At 42.1% G+C, this 21,470-nt stretch overlaps 1 protein-coding gene across 3 annotated transcripts in view; it reads left to right on the top strand.

The window, feature by feature from the left end:
• Nucleotides 1-1,250: 1,250 nt before the first annotated feature.
• The window catches only part of PSIP1 (PC4 and SRSF1 interacting protein 1), a 36,690-nt gene continuing 16,470 nt past the window's right edge, over nt 1,251-21,470 (top strand). Inside the window, exons 1-8 of one of the 3 annotated variants that reach the window (XM_084504860.1) lie at nt 1,251-1,468; nt 1,728-1,935; nt 2,917-2,993; nt 7,328-7,466; nt 12,859-12,975; nt 15,619-15,726; nt 16,058-16,120; nt 20,048-20,162. In XM_084504860.1, the coding sequence (XP_084360986.1) occupies nt 1,864-1,935; nt 2,917-2,993; nt 7,328-7,466; nt 12,859-12,975; nt 15,619-15,726; nt 16,058-16,120; nt 20,048-20,162 (691 nt within the window). In that variant the 5' untranslated portion in view covers nt 1,251-1,468; nt 1,728-1,863. Of the gene's footprint in view, nt 1,469-1,551; nt 1,936-2,916; nt 2,994-7,327; nt 7,467-12,858; nt 12,976-15,618; nt 15,727-16,057; nt 16,121-20,047; nt 20,163-21,470 lie in introns of those variants that run through there. The other 2 variants (XM_084504861.1, XM_084504859.1) reach the window with 2 other exon arrangements.

Raw genomic sequence — 21,470 nt, 5'->3', positions numbered from 1 at the left:
ACTCAACACTGTCACATTTATGAAAAAATAGGAAACGTTGTCTAGTGCTGAAATTGGAACGACTCGATGTACCAAAACGAAGAGCTCTGTAACTACCAATGCAGTTACAGTTTTCTACTGGTCAGACCGGTACCTTCTGCTAAACAATTCCAGATGTACGACCTACCTTAGTCTTATTTTTTAAACAACTTCTGCCCCGAATGTGTAAAGAGTTAACATTTATACATTACTTTTTTTTTTTTTTTTTTTTTTTTTTTTTTTTTTTTTTTGCTTAAGAGGAGAAGGGAGCCTAGAACAGAACAGGACTTTCTCTGTGGCAACTGTAGTGTGTGTCTTGGGTCTGACTTCAGTTTCAGTATGAAAACTAACAGCAGTATGCTGTGCCTTCTGACGAGGACGCCTCCTCCTACACCAGTGCCACAGAGGAGAGGCGACAGAAATCTGGCCCGTAAACCTTGTGCGCGAGGCCCCGTGGTGAGGCTGGCTGCTCGAGCGCGGCGTGGTTTCATCTGCCGGCGTCAGATAAATGCAGCTGCGCGGGGAGTTAGAAGTAGCTTGGTGTGCTACGCCTCTTCCTCGCACCTCTCTCTCCTGCCTGGGCTTGGCCGCAGCGCTGCGCTCGCTGTGTGGGACCACGGGGAAGGGGCAACACCGCAGCCGAGCTGCTGGGCTCGGTGCTTTCCAGTGCAGCAGCAGAAGCGCCAGCCCCCACCGGGCAGCCAGGGGGGCAGACGCCGTTTCAGGAGCGGGCGAAACGGTGCGAGAGGAGCGGTTTTGGTCCTGCCAGGTACGCCAGCCGGCACAGAGCTGTGGCCGCTACGCCCTCAGACCTGCAGGCAGGAGGGGCCGAACCCGAGGGCACCCGCTAGGGAGCGCCGGGGGCAGCCCCGAAGTTAAGGGGACAAACGAGGCGAGGAGCACGTGGGGAGCGGCAGCAGCCGCCTGCGGACCGGCAGGGGGGTACGGGCGGCGAGGTGCGGGAGGGGGGCGAGCTTTAGCGGGGCTCGGGAGCGGAACAAAGGCAGCGCTGGGGCAGCCGCCACCCGCTCGGCTCCGGGGGCACCGCGCTCCGCGGCGCCTCCCTCAGGGCCGCCAACGGCCGCTGCCGGCGGCGGGAGGGCGGCAGCGAGGCAGCGCCGCCCCCCCCCCCTCCGCCCCGCCCCGCCTCCTCCGCGCCTCCGCGCCCCCGCCCCGCAGGCGGCGGAAGGCGCCACTCGCCGCGCCGTGAGGGGGGGGTGGCCGGGCCCAACCGAGCCCGTTCGCCCGCTCCCCGCCCGCACCGGCGCCGCCGCCCGGCGGCCCCGCGTCGCGTCCCGCGGAGGCGCGGGGCGGGAGGCTGGCGGCCGCCCCTCCTCGGCCGTGCCCGCGCGGGTGTCCCGCCCCCCCCCTAGCCCCCCCCTCCGCCGCCGCGTGGTAGCGCCCGGCACGGCGGGAGGAGGGCGCGCGGCGGCGGCGGCTAAAAGCGGAGGTGGGCGGCGGGCCGGGCACAGCGCGGCGCGGCGGGGCGGGGGCAGCGCGGCGGGGCCGAAGTGCCGCGGTCGGGCCGGGCCGGGCCGGGGGACGGCGAAGGGCGCGGGGCGGCCGCTGCGGGAGCGGGGCGGGCGTGGGGCGCGGGGCCGGGGCCGGGGCGCGGGGCCTGCGGCGGGAGCGTCGCGGCCCGGGGGGGCGCCGCGCGGAGCGTCCCGGCGCGTAGCGAGCCCCGCGCTGTGCTGCGCCGCCCCCGGCAGCGGCACCTGGCGGGGCTGGGGCTGTGGCTGGCGGCGCCGCGGCGGCGGCGGCTGGGAGCAGCGGCGGCAGCAGCAGCAGCAGGGAGCCCGCGTCTCGGCCCCGGCCGCGTCGCGTCGCGCAGGACGAGGAGAAGCCATGAGCCGCGATTTCAAGCCCGGAGACCTCATCTTCGCCAAGATGAAAGGGTACCCGCACTGGCCGGCCAGGGTAAGGCGCCCGCTCCTTCTTCCTCCTCCTCCTCCTCCTCCTCCTCCTCCTCGCAGCCCAGCACCTGCACCCTGCCGCCCCCCCCCCCCATTCCTCCTCCCCGGTGGCCCCGCAGGGCCCCTTGCCGCCTTGCCTCTCCTTGAACTCGGCGCCTTCTCCCGACGGCAGCAGCCCCGGGCTCCCTGCCTCGCTGCCCTCATTTGCATAGCCCGGCTGGCAGCCGCGCGGCCGTGCTCAGCCCGCTGCGTGGTAGCGGTAACAAAGGCTGGGGCTGTGCGAAAACACGGCTCCCCAGTAGCTGCTCCCTTCTGGCAAAGGGGAGCGCCAACTTTAGGGCGGCGTTGCGCCTCGCTGTTAAAGTCGGGCATCGCTGTAGCTTTTTCCTGTAGAAGAAGCTGGGTGCAAGCGGTAAGTTGCCCAGTCGTTTCTTTCTCCTGTTCCCGCTCCTCCCTTGGAAGTGCCACGGCGAGTGCTGTGACTGCCTTCGGGCATTTAATGGCTGTGGAAATGCAGCTAAAAGACTTAACTGTGCGCTATCTAGATGAGAGGCGGCATCAAGAATTATTTGTGTGCTTTCCTGTTTTGTTTCCTTGTTAAACGTAGCGACTGTTTTCATAGTACTTGACATCTGGGCTTGGACCAGTTATCGGCTCAGCATAAGGGGAGGATGTGGCGTTGTGGCTTATGGTGAAGGGGAGATGTTTTTTTGGATGGAATCAAATCGTGCTTCTACCTGCAGCCCATCATGTAGATCCTTTTAAAAAAACAACGTCCTATGTTGCTGTAACGCCAGAAGTGTTTTCACTTCCTATTGTTGATAATACTGTTGTTTAATCGGTTTTATTTCTGACATTGTATGCTTTTGACATTGTTAACTTCTCTGTAGCATTTTTTTTCCATGTTTCTAACAGCTCTAGATGTTTCCCTTTGGACTGTCATTAACTGTTACTTGATTTCAGTTGTGGTCTTTGTTTTCCTTAGGTGGATGAAGTTCCTGAGGGAGCAGTAAAGCCTCCTGCAAACAAAATGCCTATATTCTTTTTTGGCACCCATGAGACGTAAGTCCCTCTTATTTAAGAGACACATACTCTTTTATTTCATTAGCATGCTATAATAGGAACTTAATGACTTACCTGAAAGTTGTGTGTTTTAAACTTACACTGTTCAGTAGCGTGTCATCTTCTGAATAACTTTCTTTTGCCAAGACATGTTACTTTCACACTTGCTTAAGCTATTCAAGAAAATAGAAATGGTAGACTGTGACTATACCATGTGCCAATGCCAGTAGAAAAATCCTACCCAAAGTGATATAAGCAGTGAGTTTTTCTTTCTTCTGTAATAGATGTTAATTAAGCTCTGTATATAGGCAAAATTCTCAAAAATATATTGTTAAAGAAAGTGAAATATTGCTGAGAACAATGAAATAAGGGAAAAAAAAAAAAAAGAAATAGTTAAATTATCCTGCATTAGTTGTCCCTACCCCCTCCCTTCCAAGATGTTTGAGGGCATGGGTGTTGTGTTTTGTAAGATTTTGAGGAAAAAAAGTCAGAAGGTACAGTTATTCTGTACCTGTTATTCTGCAAAACATCTGTCTTTAGGTACTTTCAACAATGCTACCTTTTTGCAATCATAAACTCGTTTTGAGGGTATTTCTGCTGCTAACTTTTCTTGCCGATATACTGTTTTTTATGTAGGTCTCTGTCTTGTTAAAATTATCATGTTACTTTTTAGTAGGAGTTTGTTGCAGTGTGGATATTTAAGATTTCAAATTCAGTGCTGCCTTTGCCTCATTTATTTTCTTAAAATATATATTTTCCCCTCTGTTTTCTCTTTATAAAATGTCAATTGCTATATATAAGCAGGTCACAAATAGAAGTTACGTATAAAAGTACTCAGTTTCTTGCATTGTGTGGGAAGGTTTTATCTTCCTCTCACTAAATATTTATTCAAATCTCTTTAATCTGTTACTTTGCGTATGTCTTTAAAATAATTCATGTTGAGAGAATACCCAGTGCTTGTTGAATTAAAAAGCAAGCATCCTCTACGCTTCTTGAGATTACTTTTTAGTACTTTTTTTTTTTTGAGAAGCAGTTTCCCCATGAGAAAGCTTTTTGTGTGCTTGGCTTATATACCTTCTTTCCATTGATCTTGGCAATAGATCAGTTATTGGTTTATTTTTAGCATGTGTGTTTTTGTGGGTGAACAGAATTGTGGAATTCAATTCAAGGTTGCAAAGTTTGCATATTGTCCCTTTGCTTAATGATGCACTTCTCCTAACGATAAGTTTAAACAGTGCACTTGGTTATCTTTTTTATGTTTTTTTTTTTTTTCCCAGAATACTTTGGCAGTTAAAAATATAATATTGCTTTGTTTTTCCCCTTTGATGTATGTTGATGTATGTCATTCTGGATTGAACTTGGGTTTTGTGTAGTTTTATGTAGGTTTACAGGCACAAATTGAATATAAGGGAGAAAGAAACAACTCCTTACCTAAAGGTGCAGAAATACCTTGCAAATTTTAAGCATCGTGGTGCATTTTAAACTTTAGTTAAGTTCCTAGCTCATGCTTGGCTTTGAATTTTAATTTTCTTTCTCATTTGCATGGGTAAACTTGAAATAATCTGTTCGTCACTCATTGACACTCTTAGTAAAGTTTTACTGCAGTCTAGTTCTTTGTTCTGCAGGCTGTAGCTTCAGGATTACTGCCTTTCAGTATCCTATACTCCTATATTCTATGAATATAGGAGAAATATAGTTTCTCCTATGAATATAAGAGAAACTTCTGTGTTGGAAACCCGCCTGTCTTGTTCTTTAAACTACCTTAGGGTGGTAACAGGTGAAACTCTCCTGCTTTTCAATCATACTTACTGTTGCTTACAGCATGTACCTGTGAATAACAATCACATGTTACTACCTATGTTCAGTGAACGGGTATTTGCTTCTTACAATAGGCTTTGGGGATTTGTGTGACATATCTTAATTTCCGTCTTTGTCTTAATGTAGCAACATTCTGAAAGAATAAAAAATAAAAAGTTATTTTAATGAGAGCTTTATTTGGGTCCGTTGTGCTAGTGTATGACATCATTGCAGATGGCCACACTGAAAATGTAGTTTCTAGAACCTGTGTCTTAGGGTAAAGCCTCTACACTAAGTTTTCTTTCTTTCTTGGTGCATGGAGTTTTAAATATATCAGCCCAGTATGCTATGTGACCTCTTCTTCATGGTTGAGAGTTCCTGATGGTTTTCAAAGCTTGAGCAATGTGTATGGTAAAGCCATACAAATCTTGGAAAAACATTTCCTAGGGGATAGGAAGAAAGGAGGCAATGCTTCTTATTTTTGTCTTGTCCAGTTTCCATTTGTCTGTCTCCCCAGTATTATTTTTTTTCTGGTTGTTGTGGTTTAACCTGGCCAGCAGCTAAGCACCACACAGCCGTTTGCTCACCCTACCCCATCCCTCTCTGAGATGGGGGAGAGAAATGGGAAAATGAAGCCTGTGAGTTGAGATAAAGACAGTTTATTAGGACATAAAATAAAATAATATGTACAAAACAAGTGATGTACAGTGCAATTGCTCACCACCCGCTGACTGATGCCCAGCCTAACCCCGAGCAGTCCAGCCCTCCTCCCCCCAGCTAGCCACCCCTATATATTGTTCAGCATGACCCCAGATGGTATGGAATACCCCTTTGGCCAGTTTGGGTCAGCTGTCCTGGGTCTGTCCCTTCCCAGCTCCTGTTGCACCCCCAGCCTGCCTGCTGGTGGGCAGAGTGAGAAGCTGAAAAGTCCCTGGCTTGGTGTAAGCACTGCTCTGCAACAATTAAAACATCGGCATGTTACCAGCACTCTTCTCATCCTAATCCAAAACATAGCACCCTACCTGCTACTAGGAGGAAAATTAACTCTATCCTAACTGAAACCAGGACACTGGTTAAGGCAACTCTGCAGATGTGTGTTTCCCATGCTGGCTGAACTGAACATAACCATCTCTTGAAAAGGGGTGGGTAATCTGCAGTCTGATCTCTCAGTGGTTTACATAATGCTTTGTGCACATAGGTAAGAATTCTACTGCTGGAGCAGGAGATGCTTAAGCTTTCTAGATAACATTTTGTCTTTTAGTGTAGTAGGGTGTAGGTCTCAGTTAGATCTTTTTAAAGATGACGAAGAAAATAGAGTGAGGATTAGAAGTATCTATATCATTTTCCATGAGCCATTACTTTAGAAAGCAAGTACCTGCAACTTTTCAGATTACCGAGTCTCAATGTCAGACAGCTGCATCTAGACACATAGCAAAAATAAGAACGAAACTCAAAGTGGCATCTTTGTTTTAGCAGTGTATGGGTTGCTACATTGAAGTTTGAACTTTAAAAGTACTGGGAGTAGAGCAGTAACTATACAGGCTTTGGTCTTCAGCATAAACCAGAATGTTTGTCCTCAGTAATTTGTTACCCCGTTCTCCTAAGTCTAGCTTAGAGAATATAGTAGTGTGAATACTGTGACTTTGACATACAAGAAAAGCCAGGCTGATAGCTTTAGTTACACAGACTACAGTAGGGGTAGTGCTGTGCAGGGATGTTGTCAGTTTTTGTGAAAAAGACACACAAGCTATCTGAAGACCTCTTCTAAGAGTAACTTAAATTAAAAAAATGTAAACTGCAATATTTACTTCCCCAAGAATGGGGTTGAGGAAGAATCTTATGGAAAGGCTTAAAGTTTTATTCAATTCAGTAAATAAAGTGATGAGGACTTATCTTGAGAAACTGAGAAGTTACTGAAGTAATGCTGAATTCACAGTATTCTTAAGGACCTGGGCAGTCAAATACATTCAGGTGTGACTAGGCACTGCCTTCTAGTGCTCTTTATGCCTGATACACTTAACATTCTTCTTGAATTTTGTCTTTTAACTACATTGTTTCTAATTTAGTAACTTCAAAAGATTTTCTTTGTTTGTTTGGAACTACTTCTGCTTTGTTGTTGTTCTCTTGTATTATATAGTCAGGATATAAGAATTCTTTACTCTTAACACTTAAGCCTGTTTTTCTAAAGAAAGCATGTGCTCTCTCTGTTCATTCACAAGATAACAATTTTTTAGTTGTTCTGGTTTACAGTAGTTGGTTGTCTTCCACCATTTGTTAAGAAGCATTGTCTGTTTCTTGCCCAGACACTCAGCACCTTAGGAAGGAGAGGGGCCATATATGTGGTGGTAGTAATGGAAAACTTGGGCTGTTGTAGGTTAAATTGGGAAAACTAAAGTTGCTTATGTAACAGAATTGGTTGTCTGCAATGCTGAGTTGTGCTTCTTAATGATATCTGATGCTTATTTCTCCTTTTGAAAAAAAAAAATTTAAAACATGAGTAGCTTTTTTCCTGGTAACTTTTTCTTTCTCTTCTGAAGGGCGTTTTTGGGACCAAAGGACATATTCCCTTACTCTGAAAATAAAGAGAAATATGGAAAACCAAATAAAAGAAAGGGCTTTAATGAAGGCTTGTGGGAAATTGACAATAATCCCAGAGTGAAGTTCTCTCATCAGCAGGTAAGTTATGCAAAGTCTGCAACTAGTTGTTATTGTACTGTTGGGGGAAAAAAAAAAGGCAATGAATATTTACTGTTCTAGGATAAAGAATCGTTGACACTCAATTGCAGGTTACACTGTTTTGTTTTTTTAATTTATCTCTAGTTTTAGTAGCATGAGACTTTCCTTTCATGTAAGTGGAAATTTCCAAATTTTCTACAGTAAGCTCATGAAGCTCATGTTGACAGTTTCAGAGCATAAGTCTATCACTATTGAAAGTTGAACATATTTTTTACGATGTTGCTCTATCACAGCAGATGTCAAGTCATATTCAGAACCATACAACTGTACTTAAAAAAATAGTGGTTTTTATCAGTTTTTACTCAGTCATCAGTAATCTCAGTCATTTTACTTCTTCCTGTCATCTAAGCCCAAGTGGTTTTCTCCACAAATACCTGTGTAAGATTTCATTGCATGCTTTTGTAGTACACTGTATTTTAATTATAGTGGCTGGAAATAATGTGATTCTTGGTTTTTGCCCCTCTGTTATGTGACTCTCAATTAAGTTTTCATTTGCCAGTAGTTCTGTTTCTTACCCTCTTGGTAGATGTCCCAAGCTTAAACTGGGGCTAAGCAGCTCTACTTATAAAAAGGCCTAAACTTCTTCTTAAAAGAAAAATGTCTTGATCCTCTTTGTCTGTTGTGTTCTCTGAACATTCTATAGCTTCTTGGTTTTGGTACATACAGTGGGCCCTGATCACATACTGGGGCCTCTAGACATTATTGTGGTAATAATAAAAAAAACAATTGGTGTCTGTATTTTTTTCTGCTCCTACTTGACATGCCAGACTGCCATTTCTGCACCAGTTAACTCCTGCTCCTAAAGATATCCCAAGCTACTGCGTCTCTAGTTTGAAGGATGGATCAAGAGTTAATCTGAGCAAGAGTCAGTAGAAAAGAGGTTGTACTCTGGATGTACACTTTTTCTGCCCCTAGATGCTAATCCCCTTACAACAGAGAGAAACACTATTAATAAGACAGTTTCTTTCTTCTGCTACTGAAAAATGAGTCCTTAGACACTCTGCTGTTTTATTTGTAGCAGCTTAGGAGAGGTTCTGCCTGGGTGGCTGAGGAAATAGTGAACCATAGCTTAGTTTTATGTTATCAGTCAGTTCTAACAACCTGAAAATATATGTGGGTATAAACAACCACTGACAGCAAGGCCTTCCAGTGTTTTATTTCATAGTGGGGATCAATAACTTCAGCTAAGTGGTACTTTGCGTTGCCTTCTTAACATCTCAGGCATTTCTAAATACTTCTCCAATTGGAGGCAGAAAAAACATTACCAACAGATGTATACGGACTAGTTTCTTAGTCTAGTAACTTTGCTATGGGGAAAGTCCATTATACCTTTTCAGTATCATTCAAACACTTCGGTCCAGCTTCTGTAACAGTTCTTTAACAAGCTCTGTGAACTACTCAGGTTCTGACTAGAGCTACTGGATTGTTTTTTTGCCACTGCCTTTTTGCTTAGAAACACACAAGAAAAAATACTTAGAAACACACAAGAAAAAACGCTTAGAAACACACAGTCTTTGCACAAGTAGTATTTAAATTCTGTTTCTATAAGTGAGCTTTAAAAACGCTGAATGAAGAAACTGTTCTTGGGGATGTCTTAACTGTTAAATGAATTACAGGGCCATGGTTACTAATTTGCTTACATATATTCAGTTTTACAGAATGAATGAAGGAATTGAAGGACAGGCTGGACGGGGCCCTGGCAAATGTGATATAGTGGGTGGCATCCCTGCCTATGGCAGGAGGGTTGGAACTAGATGATCTTTAAGATCCCATCTAACCCAAGCCATTCTATGGTTCTATGAATGGGGTAAATAAAGGCTCAAAGTGTTTTGTAAATGGGGTGGTGCCCAGTCACTGGTGGGGTTTTGCAGGGCTCCATTTTAGGGCCACTTCTCTTTAATGTTTTCATAAACGACTTGGAACCAGGACTTAAAGGTCTGCTAATTAAGTTGGCTGATGATGTGAAACTCAGGGGAGTTGTTGACTCCCTTGAGGGTAGAGAGGCTTTATAGAGATGTTGACAATGAGAGGGCTGGGCAATCACCAACTGCATGAAATTCAACAAGAGCAAATGCCAGATTCTGCACCTGACACGTGGCAGCCCTGGCTGTATGCACAGTCTGGAGGGACCAGAGGTTGGGGAACAGCCCCACAGGAAGGGATCTGGGAGTTCTCATCAATGTCAAGTTGAACATGAGCCAGCAGCGTGCCCTGGCAGCCAGGAAGGCCACTGTGCCCTGGGGTGCATCCAGCACAGCATCGCTAGCTGGTCGAGGGAAGGGATTGTCCTGCTGTGCTCTGTGCTGGTGCAGCCTCATGTTGAGTAAGTGCAATTTAGGCATCACACAGAATCACACACAATTGTCTAGGTTGGAAGAGACCTCAAGATTAGTGAGTCCAACCTCTGACCTAACACTAACAAGTCCTCCACAAGCGTAAGAAGTAAATCAAGAACTGTTTGGACAATGCTCTCAGACATGTGGTTTGATTTCCTTGGGTGGTCATGGGGAGCATCCTTAATGATACTTGTGGGTCCCTTCTAACTCAGGATATTCTGTGATTTATGAAATTTTCCTCTGAATTTTCACCTTAATTTTAGAAAGCATTTTGTTTTGATAGCTTTCCCTTTGTTATCCATTCTTAAAAGGAACCTTTACTTGGAGCAAATCAAGCCCATAGGATTTAGTGAGCTCATATTTTTACATGCATGCAATTCTTGTTGTTGCCGAAGGAGAACACCTGCAAATAGCTGTATTCTGTAAAAGAAATCTGAATGTAAAACGGGCAGAGTAAGGGTTACTTGATCTGAAATAAAGCCAGCAGTAAGGGCCTGCTTTAAAGGGATTTTTTTTGACAATATTTGATGCTTTCAAGTAAACGAGTTGTATGTCTTCCATGGCTTTTCACAAAACACCATCTTTGGTGTTTTATTTGCAGAATGGAGTATTATGTCACTGTCCCTCAGAGATCCATAGCTAAGACTGAAGAATGTCCCGTTTTATCCTATAATAAGAGAATTGTAGTGTGATATTTTTTTGTTTCAGTTTTATTTATTTTCAGCTTGTGTGCTGAAATGAGCTTTATTTTTTTTTTAATACTTTGCAGGTAACGTACAGTTCACAAAGATGAGACTAAGTGGTACCTTGTTTTATTTTGTTGTTAGCTCCCTGCTATTTGACTAGGTGATGGCTCTCCTGTTTGTGAGGATGTTGCCTTAGCATCATACTTTATAAGCTGGAGAAATGAGTACATGCAGATTCTCCCTTCAAGTAGTAAGTGGAAGATGCTCATCTGTCTGATAGGCAAAATCTCTGTGGCTGTCAGTCTTTTTAAGTTAAGTAGACATTTTAATCCAGGGAGGAAAGCAAGCATGTGAGTTTGATTGAGTTACCTATGCAGTTTTATGGAAGTTTATAGGAAAGTAGTATTAATAGTAGCAGAGTGGTTGAACTTGGCAAAATGGGAGGGGGGTGGCTTAGAGATCAAAAAGGGGTATGTCACAGGCCACAAAACACTAACAAGTAAGGTAATTCTGCACAATTTAGGCAATTAACACAAGCTTTTTGTTACAGATCTGTGCAATGAGAAACAAAGACAAACAGGTTAGAGAAAAATGCCTCAGCCTTCCCTCTGTACGCTTCTGCTCCACCCTTGCTGGTGTCAAGTCCCCTTGCCACACGTTACAGTCAGTCCCTGCGGTGAGGTGATGTAGGTATAGTTACTAGGTGTACCTCCTCGCCCCTGCTCAGGCAGCTCCTCTGGGCTCTGAGCCTGGCTCGGGGGACACCTCTTGTGCCTCTGTTCTTTCCCCAGCATCCCTCCAGCCCTGGCATCTCTTTTGCCCTGGTGTCCCTCCTGCCCGGTGCAGGCGTCATGTCATTGAGCAGGTACTGGCTGTCCTTCCACGTCAGTGCTCCACTCCTCATCAGGCGCCTGATCCTCCCTCCCTTCAGCTGCCCGTAGCTGTCGCGCCCCCTCCATGCGCCCGGTCCCCACAGAGGCGCCTCACGCCCTCACGCTCTCGGCTGGGCGCGGCCGGCTGGAAGTGGCTGAGGCCGGCTGCAGGCAGCCCCTCGGCGCTCCTCAGCCCTGCACCCGCCCCTGCGCCCCAGACAGGACAGCCTGTGAGAGAAGGTCAGTGCCGGCAGCGAGCCGGCCTGGAGCTGAGGGCAGTGGTGGTAGGCTGCAAAGATTTAGAGGGAAGATAACAGTAGTAAACTGGTAAGTGAGGCCCTCTTTTTCTGATGATGCTTTGAAGCAGGGCAATACGTTATGGCCTACTGATAACATTGCAGTTCACGTAGGTGATGTCTACATGTGATACACGTACAGCCTTTTGGCTTAAAACAAACATTCTTTGAGTTAAATGAAGCACAGTTACTGGACAGTAGCTGTAAAGATGGCTCAGTTGTCAGAGTCTAAATATTAAGTGCGAGGAGGGAGTGTTTTGTCTGGCCTCAGAACAGAAGGCTAGAGGGGGTAGTCACGTGGAGATGTTGGCAAAATCAAGCTTTTATTTTGACTACAAGACAATATTGAAGTGACAGACTTGTTAGCTATTCCTAGAGGGAAATTAACTCCCCCCCCTTTTTTTTTTCTATCTCTTTATTGAGTATATTTTGTTTTGATAAGTCCTTCTGAGAGCTGCCGTTTCTGTTCAACTGCCAGGGCTGGCTGGAATGTTCTGAAAGCAGTGTTTATACTTCACAGATGTTGCTTGTAACTGCTAGTGAGGAAGGTAGAGGGTAGAAGGGAGCTTGTGGCTTGGGCTTAAATCCAAAACCACTTCCTCAGAGGGGGAAATGCTAAGAGTCAGAGGAGTTCTGCCAGCGTTGTTCGAAGGAGCTGATATTCAAGAGTGAGAATACTATCCACAAAGTAATGGAATTTAAAAGAGTAATTCTGACTTTACCTCGTCAATTACCGTGTCCTTGACTTTCAGTTTTAGCTTTTGTTTTTTTTCTGCTCGTGTTTTCAGGAATTGGTAGCTGGCTCTTGCTCATTTAGGATTGACAGCTCTTTTAAATAAGTGTTTCTTGACAGGAGCCTTGCAAGTTATGTTTAAGCAAAATCTTGCTCTTCGCATTGCAGTAGTTTTATTATCAGTATAGCATTAGAACTTGAAAGTTTGATAATGAAAATATAATTTAAATTGATATGCTTGAAAATTAAAGAAATAGATAAATTTCGATATTCTTGTAGATTCCCATAAAGGATTCCTTAGGCTGATGTTTTCATTGGTAACTTACAGGTGGCAGAACACCTCTCAGTGTAGTTACTCGGTAATTCAGAAAGTGATTTTTGTTTCAATTGCCATGTTTTTCTATTGAAGTCCCATCCATCTGTTAGCACTTCTATCAAAGAAACTCTTCAAGAGAGCAGTCAGGATTCTGCTGGGGGAAGTGAAGAAAAATCAGGAGCCAAAAGGAGAAAGTCTTCTCTCCTAAAAGTAAGTGATAGAATTTGTGTTTTGTTTTACTATCAACCTTTCAAGTCAAACCTTATTGTCAAATTTTTTATTTAAATACTTGAACTGTACTTTCCTGTCATAACTACTTCACATTTGGTTATTATTAGACTTAATGTATGTATTAGTATTTCCTAGGTACATTAAATTCAAAATGATTGCCAACATGTAACTTTAAGATTACCTTCTTCTCTTTGAAGACTTGGTAATATCATCGTCTGGTACAACTGTCTATTCAGTTACAATATTTTCCCCTGAAAAGCCTAAGAGAACTAAGAAGAGAACTAAGAAAAGCCGAAGAGAAGTTAAGTTCTTTTGGGACTGACAGAGTTTTTCAGTGTATTTACCTGAACAGACGAGTCAGTTTGAATTACACCACACACTGCGATGGGAACAGATAGAAAAGGCAATATATAAGGGATAAAAAGATAGTTGTATCAGTTGAATTCAGGGTCAGGGAAGTGCCTTGTGAGTAATTGGTAATTTATTCAGACAAGGTTTAGCTTCTTTGCCTTGTCAATGTGTGCATACATTGAAATTTTCTGAAACAAATTATGTTCTTAAATATATTGTATTCATACTTACAAAATGCATTTCTGTCTGAAATACCATTTTTTCAAGCCTCTTGCTGCTGTACAGTCTGTATTTTAAGAGGGGAATCTTTCTAGCTTACTGCTTACTTAATGATAACAGAGCGTAGCACATCACTTTGAACTTTCTTTATTCTTGAATGTTTTGTTTTGTTCACGTCTTTTATTTTCCATACAGTGTAGAAGAGTTGTTGTCATCTCCTTTTTCCTTGAAAGAGACTAGAATCATAAAATGACAAAAAATGTGATGCAGTTGATATTGATAAGTTTATGGCATCTCATTTATTTTTAAGTCACTTCTGGAAATTAATACACTACAGAACAATCAGTGCCCTTAAAACAAGTGTCTAACTCTTGAATAGACTTGCCTCAATTATGTTAGATTTCCTGTTGATTATTTGTCAAGCTTTAGTGTAGTTTTACTGTAGGCGTAGGTGGCTGTCCTTTAGCACTGAAACTGAAGATTTTCCAGTGTACTTAATACATAGTGAATATACCTCCTGGAGGATTGTCTAGGAGCTCTAAGCTTGTTTTTCAAGAGGAAAAAAGACTTTCAATTTAAAAATAGGTGTCAAAAATTGTTGTGTTGAGTTGGAAACTGTGGAGGCATTTGAGTTATTTCTCCCAACTTGTTGCTGCTTTGAGTGTTCGTAATTTTGTACCAGCACATTTGGAAGGTCCGTCTAATTTGGGTTCTGTCAAGTGTACTTCAGGAACACTTTTCAATATGTAATTTCCTCATAGAATTTGTAAACCAGTTGTTATTCCTCTTTGTTGCCTATGAACAATGTTGATAAAAGCATTTTTCTCCCAGCATTTGCTACTGTGAAGGGAAAACTTTATTTTTTTTTTTGTACTGGACCAGTTCATCAGCTTGCTTCATTGTCAATGTATGCAGCAAACACCTTGTGTGAGTGGAGATGTCAATGTCATCATGTTTCCACTGAGAAGTGCTTCCTGGCTGTCCTGACCTAGCTCTCTGAAAGAAAAATACAAAGACCATACGTAGCCCTTTGAACACCAAAATGGAATGGAATGTCTTTAAGGGATAGATTTATGTAATGAGTCTCAATCATTTTACCAGTTTAAGACAATGTCTGTAGCAGATTTAGTCCTTTGCTATTGATATTGATGTAGTTATAATATGCTTCTAACCCTTGTACTCTGACTTCTTGTGGTTTTAATGTACAGTGATTATTCTTAAAGTTGCACTCTGAAAAAAGTGAACAAAAACACAACAAAGCCTTCTGTTATATAATATGGCTGTAAGTGATTATCAGCATTATGTGACAGCCCCCTGCCTGTGATACTTCGTTCAATTTTGAAATTTTAAGACCTGTAGCTACTATTAAAGGGAATTTCATAATAGGTGCTTGAAAGTTGGGCAAAGCAATAGCATTAGAGTTGAGAAGATGAAAAGAAATTTAAAAGAAGAAAAAGAAAAATGCGCATACCTAGACCACAAGAAAAATGTTGATTATCTCCAAGTAATTTATTACAAACTTGATGTTCAAATCTACCTGCTTGTCTAAAATGAAAATTAGTGTTTTAAGGTGTAAAAAAAAAAAGAAAAATGCACAGGTTAGGTGACACCATTTATCACTAATTACTGTCTCACATGATTAAACAACTTGTTTGTGGTCTACATGAAGTCTTTGTTTAATAGTGATAGTCTTTGATAGATGTCTGTGACTGTAATCCATCTGTATGCCTGAGCTGATTCAGTTGAATCTTGAATATTGGCATGAACATTTAGAAATACTCACATAAAGATGATGCAGTGAAAAAGTAGTTACATTATCATAAACACAAAACGGTCTTGAATTTCCATCATAATACATAGTTATCAGAATACATCAATCTGCAATATGTTTGAAAGTGGTCCTGCCTTATACTTTCAAAGTGTACGTAAGAAAGAAGCGTGTATACAGGGAGACTGAAAAGAGAAAAGCAGCATGATGGTTATTAGCATGTGCTCATTTAACTTTTGTTTCTTCAAAGTACTTTTCCATTGACTCTCTGTTTCTGTTTGCAGTTGCCCACTAAGAGGGATAACAGCTTAAGTACAATAATGGAAGAAGAGGAAAAAGAGATGAATACTTTGAAGGAAGATGATGTACCTTCTGAAAGAAACAATAAAGAAGTATGTGAAAACTCATCTTTTCCTGCATAGTAAAGAACATATTAATATTATGTCAGTTAATTAAAATCTATTTTTATGTACTGGGAAGCTACATACAGTTACTGCTAGTGTGACAGTCTCAGAACTGCAGTTTAAGCTGTAAAACTTCATATCTGTTGACGCAGATTAAAACTTCTCATGGAAATTAACAGGAATTTAAGCTTTCGGCAGAGAGCAAACTTTAATCTGGCTTGTCTGAGTTCAATTAAAAATCAGGGGAACAGTGTGTTTTTATCACTTCATAAGATTTCTTTCTTCTGTTAAAACTCAGCATCATTTTCAATTTACACAGGATGTGGTGAAAACAGGTGATGCGTCTATTCCTAAAGCTGCTAGAAGAGGAAGAAAAAGAAAGGTAACAGTATGGCTAATTATTTATGTTTGGATGTGATAATACTGGTATCACTTTTTTTGTGACAGATTATGAATAAGTTGCTTGACTTTTGTTTTGTTTTCACTCTCCCATCCCTTCCAAATAGCTGGAAGACTTCCAGGAATGGCAGTTTTCTCATGAATGTTTTAAAAGCCATAATTCTGTTTGAACTCAGCGCAGAGTAGGGAGTTTCCCTTTTTTTTCCAAATAGTCCAGTGTAAATAAGAAAAACTAACATAAATTATTTTGTCTTGAAGCTCTGAAAAAAATGTTTAATATCATCTTCACATTGAACCAACACCTGAAATACTTCCCACTTTTGTGAGGTTGTGCTTTTGCACTTTCTTCTACCTGGGAAAAATTGGTGTTCTTATGAAAGAAGCAGTTCCAGCTGCTAGCTTAGTGTACTCCAGCATCAGCATTCATGTGGTCACATAGCAAGCTAGATCAGGGCACTGATCCAAATAAAAAATAGATTAAAGTGAGGCAAAGTTTTAATTTTAATTTGAAACTATTTCCTGATTTTTAACATGATATGTTAGTGCTGACAGCAGGGATGAGTGCGAAGGTGTACTTGTGGACCTTAGTGTGTTTGCCATAGGTAGGTAACATACTAAGTATCGTTTGCTTCATGAAAAAGAAAGATAGCCATTTATATATTCTTATAAAAACAATTAAAATAATTGAAAGAGTACTTTATTAAAAAATCTTAAAAATAAATCTAAAATAATATTCAATGAAGGCAAGTCTGATACAGCAAGGAATTGACAGTATATCTGTGAGTGTGCATATATTTGGTATCGGCTTCTAAATGGGAGAGAAGCCTTTCAGGTGACATTAAAACAGAGATCTCATTCTGTACTTTTTTATAATGCACCCAAATCTTACGGCTGTGGTGTCTTTTGGTTTGTTTGGCATTGTTGTTTTCTTAGTGTCATAACACATTTCAGGCCCCGGATGGTTTCTTCTGTCACACTTAGCAGCTTCAGTTTTGTGTTTGGCACGTGCTGCTTGTTGTAAGTGGTTTAACCAGAAATTGGCATTACTGCAGACCATTGCTGAGTCACCAAATGGGTGAGCTGGGAAGGGACATCTGCAGGCCATCTAGTCCAACCCTCTGCTCAAGCAGGGCCTCCTAGAGCAGGTTGCCCAGGGCAACGTCCAGGTGGCTTTTGAAGATTTCCACTCCCTCACCCACTGAAAAGAACTGCTTCTTGATGATGGAACTTCTTGTGCTTCAGTTTGTGTCTGTTGCCTCCTGTGTTGCCACGGGACATTGTTGAAAAGAACCTGGCTCCATCTTTGCACTCTCCCTTCAGATATTTATACACAGTGATAAGATCCACTCCAAGGCTCCTTTATCAGTGGAGATGTGCTCCAGTCCCTTGATCATCTTAGTGGCCCTCCATTGGACTCTTTTCAGTACGTCCATGTGTCTCTTGTACTGGGGAGCCCAGAACTGGACACAGTACTCCAGGTGCAGCTTCACCAATGCAGAGTAGAGCTGAAGGATCTCCTCTCTCAATGCAGCCCAGAATACCTTTAGCATTCTCAGTAGCGAGGGCACACATCTGACTCATGTTCAACCTGGTGTCTACCTGGACTCCAGGGTCCTTCTCTACCCAGCTGCTTTCCATCTGGGTGGCCCCCAGTGTGGTTGTTCCTACCCAGGTTCAGGACTCTGCACTTCTCATTGTTCAACTTCATGAGGTTTGTTGTCAGCCCACCTCTCCAGCCTGTCCAGGTCCCTCTGGATGGCTGGTTACTTCAGCCTCCTCACAGTCTGGTCTCGTATGTGAACTTACAGAGGATGCACTCTACTCCATCTCTCAGTTTATTAATGAATATGTTAAACAAAAATGGACAATGTTGACCCCTTGGGTAGTCTGCTCCTTACAGGCCTACAACTAGATTTTGTACCACTAACCCATTACATTCTGGGTCCAGCTGTTCAGCTGATTTTCAATCTATCTCACTGCCTGCTAAGTCTTCATACATGTACTGCTTTTCATTCTTCAGCAGCTTCTGTCATGCAGGACAGTGTAAGAGGCCTTACTGAAGTCTAGGAAAACAGTATCTGCTGTTCTCTGTCACCCCCATCCTTCAGGCTGGTGATTTCATTATAGAAGTGTAACCAGTTCGGTCAGGCATGACTTACTTCTGGTGAATCCTGAGTACTACTGATGATTTTTTCCTTCATGTGTCTGGAAATGGTTTCCAGGATTAGCTATTCCATCACCTTTCCAAGGAAGGAGCAGAGGTTTTATGGGTCCTGCAGCTTGCCCTTTTTGAAGATTGGACTGATGTTTGCTTTCCTCCAGGCTTCAGGCACTTCTGGTTGCCATGACCAAGCAAAGACTGTAGATTGGCCTTGCAATCACATCTGCCAGCTCCCTCAGCACTCATGGGTGTATCCCATCAGGATTCACTGTGGACTGGGGAATGTCTAGTTTGCTGAAGTATTCCATGACCTGCTTCTCTTCCACCAGAGGTACATCTTCCTTGCTCCAGTCTTTCAGCCTGTCCTCTGGAATCTGGGATTCCTGAAGGCCAGTCCTGCTGGGAAAGACTGTGCTCTTTGGCACCTGGGCTTTTTTGTTGTCCTGAGTAACCAGGCCTTTTGTTTCCTTCAGCACAGGGGCTATGTTTTCCCTAGTCTTCCTTTTGTCACTGAGTACTTACAAAAGCCCTTCTTGTTGTATCTGGCCAGAAACAATTCCATTTGGGCTTTAGGTTTCCTAACTTGGTCCTTGACTGCTCAGACAGCATCTCTACCTTTCTCTTAGGTCATCTGTCCTTGCTTCCTCCCTCTGTAGGCTTCCTTTTTCTGCTGGAGTTGGGCCAGGAGGGCCACCTCGCATTTTTGCCTGACTTCCTCTTTGTTGGGATGCATTGCTTCTGAGCTTGAATAGTTATTCCAAGGGATGTGGTGCATGTTCACAGATCAGAAAAGTGTTGTCTATGCAGTTACATGGCTTTGAATGCATTCCTTATATGCCTTTGAAAGAAACAAGGTGTTCTCTCATCTTGGAATTGTTTAAAAAAATCAGTTGTTTTTCTGTCTTACTTAAACAATCTGTCTATGTGAGATGTACCTCTACTTCAGCCTTGATTTAAGTATGTCTCATTCTTTCTAAATAGCTCGTTATTACTTGTTTCTAAAGACAATATGAAGATAAATGTGTTTGTAACTAACTTTTCTGTTTCTGCAAGCTGATGCTTCTGTATCCACTACACGAAATTCTGTGAATATTTTCTCAAGCTGGAATTTTTCTATGTTCTTTTTATGGAATGTTTCTGTGGGGAGATGCATATCATTTTTCTTTTTCATAGATTTCTCTCTCTCTTTACAACCCAGCCCCTCTAAGATGACTGTATGGATGAAGTTTATTATATCTGGTTAGTGCAGCTCATCAATTTTTCCATTGTGGATAATTAGCTACAGAGCAGGTGTTTTTCTGAGTAGCTCCATCTACTGACCAGATGCTGTGATACTGCTAGGGAAGATGATGGCATCTAAGAATATTTCTGTATGGGCAAAAAATGAACTTACCTGCTTAAAACTTGGTTTTGACATGCTGTTACGGTGATATTAAGGATTCTTGTAAATCATTCTTTTATTTCCTTGTACCAAGATAGTTTTATTTTTCTGAAGATGAATGATGAATAGCTGAAATTATTTGAAACATTACTGTATGAGGTAATCATGGTATGGAGCACATAAAACAAGTGATGTCTTTTTAAGATTTACTGTTACTAAATTTGATTTTTTTCACATATAGAAACAATACGGTAGTATGATATATTAATAATATATAATAGTATAGTAATGCTAACATTTAAAACTGTTGTTTGAAGAAGCAACAGTTGGTGCAGTTTTTCACTTGGGTAATGCATTCCTTAAATTAGGCTGAAAAACAAGCTGAAGCTGAGGAACCAGCAGTAGTGGCAACAGCAGCGGTTGCAGCAGCAACTCCTGTGACAGTGTCTCCAAAAGTAAGCCCCAAAAGAGGAAGACCAGCAGGTAACCTTAAAAAAGGATTTTTTTTTCTGTTACAGAAATACCTTTGTATAATTAGAGAGGTTTTACTGCCTTTTTCCACCTAAACTACTGCAAAGTATTTTCTTAAACTAAGGACAGTGCTCGATAATAGATTGTTATGAGAAAATATCTCATATCTCAAACTGGAGCCTCTAGGACATAAATGGATTTAAATTGTTAGCATTAATGCTCAGTCCTCTGAATAAGTCTCATTGTTTCGGGGGGTACAAGTGTCCCCTTCAGAAAAGCGTTCTTCATAGAACACTGCTAAACTATAGACTATGCAATAAGATTTCTTTGTGCACTGTTGCTCTGCAAAGGTTTAAAAACGTACAGAATACCATAGAATAGTTAAATTGTTGTTAGAACATCCTTAAAGCATGAGTAAGAGAGCTGTGGGGAGATGGTGCCTGTAGATGGAGTTCAGAGAACAACAAAAACAAGCAAAGAGTAGGAGAGACTCATTTAAAAATATTTAAAACAATAGAATGATCTGTGTAGATTGACAGACAAGTGAAGTGAAAGTACAACTACTTTATTTAAAAATATATAATTTGAAACACTTGCTGCAAATCCAGTAGTGCTTGTTTTTTTTGAAGGTAGCAATGATGAGATTTGTTGGAAGCTTCGTGGTAAGCTTGCAGATATTCTTGAATTAGTTATTAACTACTTCACTAGCAAACAGTTCTTGGAGCAGTTAAGTACATTGTATGACCATACAGTTTGGGAAACAGATAGTTAATACTTTATACTCATCTGTATTGTCTGCTGACAATATGAAAATAACTTAAAGAAAGTGCAACCAGTTAACTAGACAAAGTTGCTTTTGCCTTGGAAGCTGCAAGGAAATTAAATCTACAGTGTCCTCCACAATTTCATTATATTTACTAAATGTACATTTGTCATATGTGCTTTTGTCTTTAAAATGTATTTTGTTTCCACTAACTACTGTGTGTAAGAGCAGGAAAGTATCTGTATGAGATGCTTTTGCCCTTTACATAAAATACCGTTTTGTAAGATGTACTATGCAGCATTTTCTAGTGCCAATATAATGCATGCATCTCTTGCTTAACAGTGCTCTACACTAATACCAACAGAAATTTAAACACTATTACGTCACCTGATACCACAGTGAACATGTGGTGAGACAAGCACATTCTGCAAAGCTGTAAATGCAGTGCACTGAGTGTTTTTGTTTGACAGAGTTTCATGGGTTTAAATGCCAAGAAGGCAGATATACTGTCTTGCAACAATATGGCAAATGTGAGGAAATGCCAAGTTTTTCTATAT

Source organism: Aythya ferina (assembly GCF_964211825.1).
Source record: "Aythya ferina genome assembly, chromosome: Z".
NCBI lineage: Eukaryota > Metazoa > Chordata > Aves > Anseriformes > Anatidae > Aythya > Aythya ferina.
The sequence above is the reverse complement of the archived record's forward strand: the minus strand, read 5'-3'. Positions and strand labels throughout refer to the sequence as shown.